Source organism: Zophobas morio, unplaced genomic scaffold (genome assembly GCF_036711695.1).
Source record: "Zophobas morio isolate AGI-343-1 ecotype UQ-CSIRO unplaced genomic scaffold, CSIRO_AGI_Zmor_V1 ptg000010l, whole genome shotgun sequence".
Lineage (NCBI taxonomy): Eukaryota > Metazoa > Arthropoda > Insecta > Coleoptera > Tenebrionidae > Zophobas > Zophobas morio.
The window spans coordinates 7970892-7983191 of NW_026972115.1; the positions used below are offsets into that span (position 1 = coordinate 7970892).

The 12300-nt window shown below is 32.9% G+C and overlaps 2 protein-coding genes across 3 annotated transcripts; both read left to right on the forward strand.

The window, feature by feature from the left end:
• The first annotated feature begins 1684 nt into the window (after positions 1–1684).
• Positions 1685–5881, forward strand: LOC135126398 (uncharacterized). 2 transcript variants are annotated; one of them, XM_064052438.1, is made up of 3 exons: positions 1685–1953; positions 4693–5135; positions 5326–5881. In XM_064052438.1, the coding sequence occupies exons 1-3, from the start codon at positions 1767–1769 to the stop codon at positions 5413–5415; spliced, it is 720 nt and encodes a 239-aa protein (XP_063908508.1). In that variant the 5' UTR covers positions 1685–1766; the 3' UTR covers positions 5416–5881. The 2 variants fall into 2 exon arrangements, with proteins under 2 accessions (XP_063908508.1, XP_063908506.1); XM_064052436.1 differs by having other exon boundaries at positions 4693–5419.
• Positions 5882–10321: 4440 nt separating this feature from the next.
• On the forward strand, positions 10322–12196 carry LOC135126402 (ejaculatory bulb-specific protein 3-like). The gene is made up of 2 exons (XM_064052445.1): positions 10322–10560; positions 11842–12196. Exons 1-2 carry the CDS (start codon positions 10368–10370, stop codon positions 12033–12035), a joined length of 387 nt encoding a protein of 128 aa, XP_063908515.1. The 5' UTR covers positions 10322–10367; the 3' UTR covers positions 12036–12196.
• The last annotated feature ends 104 nt before the right edge of the window (positions 12197–12300 follow it).

Below are 12300 nucleotides of genomic sequence, written 5' to 3' on the forward strand. Positions count from 1 at the left end.
AAATCCAAGAGTAAATACATTAGAGATGTATAAACCTAGTCATATGTAAAACGTGTGCTAAATAACTTAACTAAATTCTTGGAACTGATATCTAAACAACTTTTAAAAGCTTTTATTTATGTGCAGCATATTTATCAGCGGAAACTAAAGAGATTGGCGCGATCTATTATCTGTTTGTAAAAACAGACATTCAGATCTTTCAATGCAATCATTCAGTCATAACTTTGTTGTGCAAACTCGCGAATTACTATAATTTCATTTCTTCCTTCTGACATTTAGTAGAAATTGCACAAAATTATAAGTTCATTGCTCTTATTGTTATTTCACTAGTCACAATGTCGGCTAATTTGGTAATGCGTAGGAGTACCATCACCTCTCGGGTTCAAATTTCTTGCATCTTTTGCTGCCAAACGAATAGCTGTTTAACACCTGCACAAGGCTCTTCAGCATAAGAACAATGTTTATACAAGCAGCAAATGTTTTTCAACCTGTCAGAATTTAAGCCCTCATTTGAATTTCACATCGTGGGATTTTCATGGAACGTAATCAGTTTACAAAAAAAAAGATAAGCACGACTTATTATACCTGAAGGTCATCTCTGAGAATCTTGTCCAAATTGTACGCATCTATTCCAACAATACAACGACCACGATTAACCTAAAAAACAAAAAAAAAAAAACTTGTTCATTTCACGTTCGGTTACAGTTAGTTAAATGATGTGAAAAGGTCGAGCGATCCGGGGCAGCGATAGGGGTTCCAAGGTGGATGTGTACAGTTTTATCGAAAAAATACAAACAAGATTACAATAATAATGTTTGCCGCATATTTCCGCGAACCGCCGGCTGGAACGAGTAGTAGTATGGATGTTATCTGTAAAATGAACAATTGTTCCTTTCAAGATAAAACGATCTTATTCTTCTGCTTTTTTTAAGCAATGGGTACTGTCCGAAAACGACCACATAACTGCACAAAAATGACAAAAAATTCTCTTTTCGTGCGAGCAATAAAACGATTTGAATATTGTAAAAATAAGGTGTTTTTTATTTACTTTGATAAATAAAAATATAAAAAATAAAAAAATGGAAGCAAGCTTTTATGATTTTGACATTTAAAATCGATATTACGTTTGAGTGGGTGATAAATACAAAAAGTGTGTCGACATTTCGTATGACCCTTAACACAATAGCAGCTAGTAGAAAATTTGAACCGGAATCAAAACTGGCCTATAAGGAGCGTCAAGCAATAAAAAGTTAATTGGAAGAAAAATAAAGTTGCGCTTAAATCGAAAAAATCCCCCTAATTAACGTAAACCAGGGCCAGGGTTTTAGTAATATATAATATACGAAATCGTCCTTATTAGTTACTTCCAAATCTACACCAGTCATTGTAAATAAGGCTGAATACAATAATTAGGCACGTAATTACAAACAAAAAAATTAATTAAGTTAACAAATATAAATATACATCCCGCACGCACAGCTGAAAACTAATTAACGCTTATTAACTCATTTCAATAATTAAAAAAAAAATTCACAGCACACTCACAAAATCTCATCTATCAGACACCCAATCGACCTTAATTCCCAAAATCCGTTCCCAATGCACCAAAACGCATCTCCTTCCGAAGGCCACTATCCTTCCACTTCGAAAGAACCTCGCTCTCCTCGCACGCTACAAGTTTCTTGCAAGAGACGATTCGGACTCAGTAGTGAACACCGAAGCACTCGAGCAATCCACAGGAGTAGAAGCAGTGCCGGGGTGTCATCATGATTCCGATAATCAGTGTTATTGTCGGAATTACGACAGTGGCGGCGGCACCTGCTGACCACTATCAGAGCAGATACGACCATCTCGACATAGAGAGCATCTTGAACAACAGGAGAATGGTCAATTATTACGCCGCTTGTTTGCTGTCACAAGGGCCGTGTCCGCCGCAAGGGCTAGACCTCAAGAGTAAGTTCGAAATTTTCTCTTTTCCAGAAATACTTGGACGAAAACTATGGTTTCAGTACTACCGGTGTGGTTCTTGCGAGATGGTTACCGGAAGGCTTTCGCTTTCCCAAATTTCCTTAATATTTAGTTGTATAACTGACTGCTTCCTCATTATCAAAACTCTTAGCGCTACAGGTGATATTTCCTAAAATTTACTAGTGAAAGCGCTACGAATGCACCGAAATGCGTTTAGTTAGACGCCGACAACAATGTGATACCTAGCCTTTCACTTGTGATAATATGAAAAAATTTGAAGGTTGCAATGATATAGTGCAGGCGATTTCACACAACAGGTATAAATATGTAATTTTTCACAACTGAAAGTCAGTATTTTTGTTTTGTCTGAGAAAGATATGCGGACCGTTAAAAAATTTACTACACCCTTTATAAATTGCACTGTTCAAGAATTTATGCTAATGCATTTTTGACGCCCACGGTGCTGTTCGAAATTTTAGGTAAAGGTTGTCTTGTTCATTGCATATCAAACCACAATATGTTCATGTTAAGTTTGAAATAATTATGTATTTTTTTGGATATAAATTTTTACTGGCATATTTTTAAATTTATGATATGTAAATGGTCATCTTCTCATGAAAAACACTTAAGAGTGTCGCATTCAATAAGTGAAAATGTTGAATTGAAGTTTTTGATTTATTGTGATATTATTAACAAAACGTGATATCAAGGTTTGACGTCATTAAATGTATATGCTTTTAACAAAAGGGCAAGGCTGAAAATAACATGAAACTTTAATTGTTGTTTATTTAGATTTAATATTTTGAACATAATTTTATGTTATAATCCTATTTAAAATTTTTTGTTTTTCATGTTCGTAACATGTGTTATTTCTAGAAATTATTATAATGTACATAAAGTAATTGGATTTGATGATGCAGAACTTCTAACCGTGCCTAGTAAATGAATCTAAACAGTCTTTTTAGGACATGTGCATGCATTTTTGTAGTATTGTCAGAGATAAATATTTTTAAATTCTAACTGTACGATTGGTAAATATTAATGTGGTGACTAAAAAAAAAGAGTAAATATGAAAAGTTTGTTTCCGCAAAAAACAGACATTTTGATGAAAATACTATTTCACACTAGTGAATGGGTTAGCTCACTCATGAAACAATAGTCAAATATGCAGATCTCATGAAACATAGAGTTTAAAATATTTTGAATACCTACTCATTTCCCAAAATTTTCGACAATAACTGATTAATGAAAACATCGGGGTATAAATGTTTTATTTGTGTAATAACATTTATAACATAACATACAAATTTAAACAAATGCTACAAATTGCTAAAATATTCTGACCAATTACCGACCAGATTCGTTGCATGTCAACACAAAGACGTTAATGGCTTTCGTACATCTATTTTCCACATAAAAGAATTTGTTTCCTGGTTCCACTTGTTGTAATTGGCACAACCAGCCATTGACACAGGTAAAGGTCAAAAATATTTGAAAGTGCTTATAAAGTAGGCAACGAATTTCACCAAATAAGAGTACGAGAAGTCAACACGATAAAGTCGAAGTCAACTTTTGCAATAAATTTTATTCTGATTTCACTTTAAATCTCAAGGCTGAGAACAGAGTTATTGTTTTCAAGCAGAAATAATGGTTATCAAAATCTGTTTGTAAACAGATTTTTTAGCCGAAGTCGGTAAAATTTTGCGTCATTTTATTAATCACTTTTGATAGTTTGAGGTCATGGCATTGGCCATGAATCTACTCGTCAGAAAGAACAAGTTATAAATAATCGACGACTACTTTTAATTACTTTTCAAATTAATAACAGCTGTGAATGTTGCTGTTCCAACAACATGTAATTTGCAGATCCGGCGCATCCACCATTTTCGAAAAATTGTCAATATATTTTCTCGACTAAAATGACGCACGAGTATATCTGTGATGTCACTGTAAGCTGATTTATACAGGTTTTTGTACAAAATTCTCTGTAGGTCTAAATTGACTCATTAAAAACACATCTTTTTCTTGATTGTGTATAAACAACTAAATATGTGATACACCTACTTACAAAAAAAAAAAAACAAATAATTACCGTTCGGATCGTTTAACAACAAACAATAGCGCGCTCTCTTGTTGATAAATAATTTAAAATTCAAGACACTTTCAGTTACTAATCCTCTGACACATGGCAAGAACTTAAGTAGTCATTTCCTATTCACCTGAATAATCCGGTTGCGTTAAACATATAAACACAAGCGTGTTGCGTAACGTACAAACTTTTACAAGAACTTTTATAAAGTACTAATTTAAATGCAGAAATTTAATCGATATTGTGAGACGTGCAATACCAACAACAAAAACCGTAACTCTTTTCGCATTACGACAGCTTTAATAACGTCGCATTGTGTTTTAAATCGGCTAAATTCGTAGTGATTGAAATTTTTCCCATCGAAATGATTCGTTTCCTGACGCAAGTATGAGTATTATTACGTTAACAGTACTTAACATCTCAACACTCTTGAATAATGCAACACACTACAGTCGAGCACGATTTGTCATTATTATTTTTAAAACCAAACCGTAAGTTTCGCACATGTGAGAAATTAAAAGTGGTGCTGGTACTTCGACAATGAGAACGAAGCATAAATTGTCTTAGTTTTTACCAAATTAAGTATTTCTAGACGTGTTTTCAAAGTGTAGGTACTAATTTCCCAAATGTTACAGAGGTTCTTCCGGAGGCCCTCGCTACAAACTGCATTAAATGCACGGAAAAGCAGAAAGCCGCAGCCTACCGTTCAATAAAGCGCCTGAAAAAAGAGTATCCTAAAATCTGGGCTCAGTTAGCCGTAGAATGGGACCCCCACGACGTCTACGTCCGAAAATTCGAGGCTTCGTTCGAAAGCGGAAAACACGCTCCTGCTTTTTCGCGACCTCCAGTCTTATTTAACCGTTTTGGAGACACAGAAAACTCCGATTCTACGACAAATAAAGCATCTTCTTCTACCCCTTCTTCTACTACTAGCACTACCACCACCATTCGCACTACTATAACTACTACTAAACCAACTAACAAACCTTTCGTGTATGTAACACAACCGCCTTTGTTCGTAACAAAACCACCACAAGCGCCACCGTTTACGACCGTTGGGGCTAACCTCCAGGCAACGGTGAGTTTTGGCACTAACTTAGTTGGGGGTATCGTTAGAAGCTTGAGTACTATAGGCTCGAAAGTGGTCGAGTCGGGCACCAAATTGGCCAATATGGTGATTTCGGCAGCGTTGCGCACTTAATGTTTAATTTAATTTAGAGTATGTGTGTTAGTTGTGTCACTAATCCTCCATTTTATCACCATTTTAGGTTACGTTCATGGCGGCTCTTAAAAAAATTGTTATCCAGTTGTATCAACATAAACTGGACACTATTAACAGAATCCTATCTGGAAGATAAGTCTTCTGTGATTAACACTGAGGAATAAGGAAGAGGAGGGGCGCAGAGGTGCTAACTTTTGTTTTTAGTCATTGCTTAATGTTAAGAACTCATCTTCATTAACCGTCATCTTTCAGATAGACTGAGGAGTCTCAATTGGCTGTGTGAACGTCAAAATTGACATCTGAAACGTCAAATTTGGCGTAAAGAGGCCATGCTCTGACTCCATGGCCGCCATTTAAATTTTATCTGAAAATCGAAAGTTAAAAATATTTATATTTATTCTAGTCTTCGAAATTGGTATTTTGCAAAAAATTTCGAGGTCTCATTATAGTAGATGCTAAGTTTTAGTGAAGGCTTTATTTGAGAACGAACAATCTCCAAATGCCTTACACTTTTTAAAGTAATTTAAGTGATGTGATATTCTCATAACTACAGTTAAGACTAGGTTGTAGGAGCAATTAGGAACAATAAAAACAACATGTAATCGTTTTTTTACTTTCGTATTTAGGTAAATTAAGTGTAATTTTTTTGCGTCGACATCAATCTTCACAAAATACCCTGAAACGAAATCACTTACCATCATCGATCAAATCTCGTGCATATTAATAACTGTAATTAGGAACGATGTAAAACAGGTCTGACAGCGGAAACTTCCAACACCCCTTGACCATTTATATGGTAAACTGATGTGCTTTAATTTCCAATTATAACTAGTGGACCTTGAAATGTGAATTTTAGATACATATATGTGATACTCATTATAGATGAGAAAAAAAATGATAAAAAAACAAAAAGATTAAAATCATACGAACGTAATGTCTAACAGTAAGTGGTTCTTGCGGAAACGCTTCTTTGTTATGTAATTTTATTAAATATATTTAGTAAACATAATATAACGTATATAACTGTCATGGCAGATTTTCCTGAGATTTTATGAGAGATAGGAAAGTTTACACCATTTGATAAAATAGGTGTGAAATATATCTTACATAAGATCTACATGCCCAACACGATTTTGGTACCTAAATCTAAGATGGAGGATGGATATTTATTATTGAGAGTTGTGAGTTGAAATGTTTTAATTTTATGTTTAATTTAAATTTTAGTAAAGAAATAATAAATAAAATTTCGGACCATCTGAAATATTCTATGTACGTATTACAAAATTCAGATAAATTTCTTGATAAATTTTGTCTAGTAAGAAATTATTAGTTACAACTTGCAACCCGTAACTGTTGTTTAATCTTAAATGGAACTCATTGTTAAAGGTAAAAAGCAGATTAACAAGTTCAGGTATTTTAGTGCATCTTGTTCTTTTTTTGTAATTTAGATTGTAATTTATACTTTTTGTAAGCTTAATTCCATCATCACAACATTCTAATCAACACAAAACAGTTGTAAAGTTGAACATATAAAGTTATTTTTAGAAAATCTTTAAGATTGTCTCGTTTAATTCATTGTTTTTCCTTTTTTTTTTTCATAAAGCAACTACTTGCTGAACCTTCATCAACAACATTTACGCAATGATGACTACGTATGGGATGTGGTATTTCCCACGATAATTTCATTTACAAATTTATTATTTACGTAAAACTAACGTAATAAATCATTTTACATTTGTATCCATATTAGCATATTTGAGAAGGATTCGCGCAGCTTGTTAGAAATCATGAAGCCATCACAAGTACACGCCAAAACGATAAAAATTTATTGCTAAAAATTTTAAAGAATCGAAGGTACTCTCAACTCCATTGTGAATTTACCTTTAAAAATAAAGAAATATAGCTTCAATAATATTTCAAAATCTTATTAAAAGATAATTACATCATAAACATTTGTACATTAAAACTAATTAGCTAAAAGTCCAAGGAAATACGCCGGAACCACAAAATACAGAAACCTGTGGAAAGAAACGTTCCATCTATAATAACTTAACCAGATTTAACAACTTCCGTAGCAAACAACAATCAAATTAAAACGAATGTCTAGTTTTTAGTGTGTGGTTCGTGTAATCGTGTGCCTGTGTAAAAACATGTTTAAAGTAATTAAAACAAACTTTCATTTTATATTCAAATTTGAAATCCATGGAACAACGTGGTAAACAATTTGGAAAAGAAACTTGACAAAAACTTTTGGACGAGGCAAACCAGTTTTTACATTGGCCACATTGTTAAGTAAAAGACTGGTTTCGACTACAATTTATTTATCTTCAGGGCTGGAAGGAAAAACAGATTGATGTGTAACAATGATATGTATACAATATTTCTTTAAACCTATATTATATAGGTAGGTACCCCTAATTATTTTTTGGTTCAACAAGACAACAGTTTTAAATTTGTACATGTTATGTATTTTACTACAGAAAAAACATTGAAATATTGTTGCATTTATACATATGTCTTATTTCTAACTTGAAGTACAACTAAATCCTCCATGGTTTAATAAAAATTTATTACAAACTTCCGTGAGATTCTAGTTCCCACCATGCAACATACTGAGGTGTCATTGTACCTTTTTCAGATGTAAGACCTATAGTTAAGTAATAAAAAAAATTGCATTTGAGTTTAAGAGACAGGAAAAACACATTTAAACAGCTACATGCGAAAAATCACTTTAAGAAAAAAAATCACTCGGCGCCATTGGCCTTTGTCTTTAAAGAAATCATTTTCTCTATGTAGTCAAACTATATAAACTATTTTTCTTTCGAGTGCTTTTGTGCCCTTTAACAGTGGTAATCTTACTGAAAAATTCTAACCAGAGAAATAGGTATTTTATCTGCAGTTTTACTCGTTTTAGTTAGTTACCTTGTAAATTTGAATTGACATTTTTACAAACTTCAAAAATTACGTCAAAAATGGGCCACCTACAAAGTAAATCCCGATCTAGCGCAATCCTCGCAGCAACATCGTTTATTTGTTGGACTCGCCTCCAAGTACCCCCAGCCCCAAAGTGTCTTCACTTAACTTTTGCCAGCGTCACATGCACTGCCTTTTTCGCAGTCGAAATAGAGAACGATCGGGACGATAAAGTTGCAAGAAGGAACTACAGACGCGCTCGGCACTTCCAGACGTTCTTTGCTTTGCCAAGTTTCACGACGGCATTGTGGTTGACTAGTAGCTATAGTTCACATATTTTTGCTTGGTGTTTGACATTATTGCAGATTTTTCCTTTCTTGTACTACATAAAAATGCCATTTACCTTAGAGGTGGATGAACTATTCAATGAACTTGCGTTAATGCCAGCCCTTGTAATAACTTTGTCAGAAGAAAATTATTATGGGACTGCTTGCGCTATGGCTTATGACTTTGGACGATTTTGTCTTAAATATGGTAAAGCGTTTCAGGTACCACATGTATGCGTGAGTAATTATTTTCTGTGCTTATTCGTTCTTCTTGCGTCCAAAGCGGTGGATAGAGGGCATGGAGAGATCATTTAGAATTTATTTCGTAGGCTAGATAAAATATTATTGTACTTTCAATCTATTGGTAAGTAAAAGATATTTTTTTCTAGAATTTTGTATTACCGTCAAAGCCTTCACGGCTGCTTTTGTAAGTAGACGTTAATTCCGGTGTTATAATCATTGTATAAAATTTCTGCAATTCTAGACAATTAGCTTAATTTGAACTTATTTAAAAAAAAAAAGCTGTATGAGATCTCTACTTGAGATTATATTATTTATTTTATACTTAGCAGTAAATTTCAACGGTGTTAACTTTGTGATTAGCTGTTTTACTGATTTTCGTAATAATGTTTTCGTAGAATATTTCGAAGTTCGCGGTTGCACAACTCGTAATAGCTGATCAAGTGTTAAAACCAATTAAAGTTACCAAGAAATGTTGTAACCATCATCAATTAATATTTGTTTTAAATGAAAAAATGTTGGTCGTGATATTGATAATATTATAAAAAGTCTCAGTCCAGTATAAATTCGACGAATATCAATATATGTACTAAATCTGAACACCCGGGCCACGATTTAAATTTTACTGAATTAAACACAGATTCCAAGGACATCTAAGCCGTTTTTGAATTCTGTTAATTATCGGGTGCGGCTTTTCTGTTCTGTAAAAATGTTCAAAAAAAGTGTAGGTCGATGAACTTATTAGCTACTTCTCAGAATTTTTTGAAACTATGAACTGTTTTTTGCAGCAACGTTAAACTTAAAGAAAGTTTATGTTTTCTACTTTGACACATTACAATTTTGTGTAAAAAAAGTGTATGCTATAAATGAAGGGCTTTCCCCGCGCCGAAAATATTCCATTTAATTTGTTAGTTTATTACTTAATTGACTTAGAGTATGTTTGAAATGTTTTAAATATTTAGATTTTTATTTCCTGATTCATGACATTACTAAAAGTAGCATAAAAGTAAGAGTAAATTAGTTAAAATAGAAGAACAAAAATTCATACCATAAAAATTTTGGGAACATTGCAAAACACTTAAAACCTAATCACGTTGCTGTCATATCATACTTTATCTATTTATCATTTAATAAAATTTTATGAAATTTTTCTACACCCGTCGAAGAAGAATCAACAAATGAGTTAGGTAAGTAATTTAAAAGTAGCGTATAATGCAACTGCAATAATTTCTTATAACAATAAAGCTTCCAGTAATTGAAAACGTTGCGTTAACCTCTGGGAGAACCCAACTTACGGGTATTCAAAAACCACATAGACCTTCTCAGTAGCCGACGAATTTTGAATATTAATGATCACAGTCACACCTCGCGTTTATGGATCCTATTATATAAATTCTTGGAGCATTGCTGTCTTTGACTGTGACAAGGTTATAACTCAATACTCTCGCTTCCGATAATGTAGGTCGATAAACGATATAATCTACGAAATGCAATAATATTTCCCATTCGAATCACGTGTCCACTGTTACTTTCCTCTAACCCCCTTTTGAGCTCGCTACTTATAAGATGGTATTAACACAAAGCACACACTTACAGACTGCAGCATACCATGAAACTTATCAGTGCTGTGATATTTTGTGCCTTCGTGGTACAGGTGGTCCTCTCTGCCGACAATAAATACACAACCAAATACGATAACGTCGACGTTGACAAAATTCTCAACAACGACAGAGTTTTAACGAATTACATCAAATGTTTGATGGACGAAGGGCCGTGTACGTCGGAAGGAAGGGAGCTCAAAAGTGAGTATTTGCAATGTTTTAAACTTAATTTTCTTCGCATAATTTCGTTTTCTACATTTACGTATACCACGTTGTTTCTGACAAAAACTTTTTTTAGCTAAAACGGAAATATTATATTTATGTCATTTATGCTTGATATATTGTAGACAATTCCACTTTGAACGAATCGGTTTATCGATATTATAAAACAGCTTTCTCTGACTTTCTCTGGAACGCCTGCTTTTATGCATTGGTTAAACCGGTTTAGAGATCTACGTCGGTCATTATTACACATAATTTTAGATTAAATTGACACTTTCCGTGGTGTTTTTTTTGACGTATATTTTTAACTGATTAATTGCAGTAAGTGTTTACAATTAACTCTTAAGACAGCAAAAAATATACTTTAGAATTTTTATTACGGTTTAATTACATCAAAACTTAAGGCGTGTCACATTTTTGACGATTTATAATTAACATTAAGTCACCGCTCAAATGCTAATCCATATTTAACGAAATCTTTGCTTTTTTTACATCGGCATTCATTTGTTAATTCATTATGAAAATTAATAAAACTACATCAAATTATTTGTCAACCGATTATTATCTAAGAAATATTTCATTAATTCTTGAAGCACAGTAACGTTTGTGTTGGTATTACATGTACCCTACGTATCAAAAGTAATATGTCTATGTGTTCACGACAACGTTGATAACCTTAATTTAAAAAGCACTTTATAAAATTTATTTCGGATGACTATTTTTTCATTAAACGTTGTACTTAAATAATTTTAATTATTTATTCTGATTTACTTTTAAGACAAAATTATACAACTAATTCTAGATTTCATAAATAATTTATAAAATTATCATAAATCCGATGAAAATAAATCTCTTTGTTCGCTTTAAAACACTTTTTAATTTCACTTTCCTCATCGTGCATCAAGTGATCACTTGCTCAAATAAAATTCCCAAAGAGAATCAATGTATACTTATATTAATTTTGATATGGTCCATGTATACCTACTAATCACAGCGTTACACACATAAATATCATACAAAAGCAGTCGCAAAAAGCATTAAATCACAGGCAAAGAAGCTATAAATTTTGAGTGAGATTTGCAAAATTTAAGATAACGTTATTATTATTATTATTTTTTTTTTTTGGAAAGGCAACCAAATTTAGCTTTGTCATAATGATCCTATTGCACTAAGAATTGTTTTAATTGTGCGGAGCGCAGTTTCTCTTCACCTACTGACATAAATCTTATGAAAAAGCAATTCTCATTATGTTATTTTCAGAAACCTTACCTGATGCGCTGGCAAGCGGCTGCACCAAATGCAATCAAAAGCAAAAAGAGACTGCAGAGAAGGTAATCGGACATTTGTCTCAAAAAAGAAGCAGAGATTGGGAACGTCTTACCAAGAAGTATGATCCCGAGGGTCAGTACAAAAAACGCTACGACGAACACGTAGGTGCATCGCGGTCTGCCTAATCCAGATGCTATCTGTTATTTTTCCCCAACAGTATTCTTCCTTTTTTACTTTTCTCTCAAGGATGTTCACTTTTGATTGCTGTTGTAAATGCTTTTGTATTTTCATTGTTTCTTATGTTGTAAACATTAAGACAAAAATAAGACTTGCTAATTAGACATTATTTCATTATTTTTATTTTTCAGTTTTCATACTCTTGAATACATACTTAGTAAATAAGTACTAAAATAGATTATAATAAATACAGCATCGTTTTACAGATAGTCA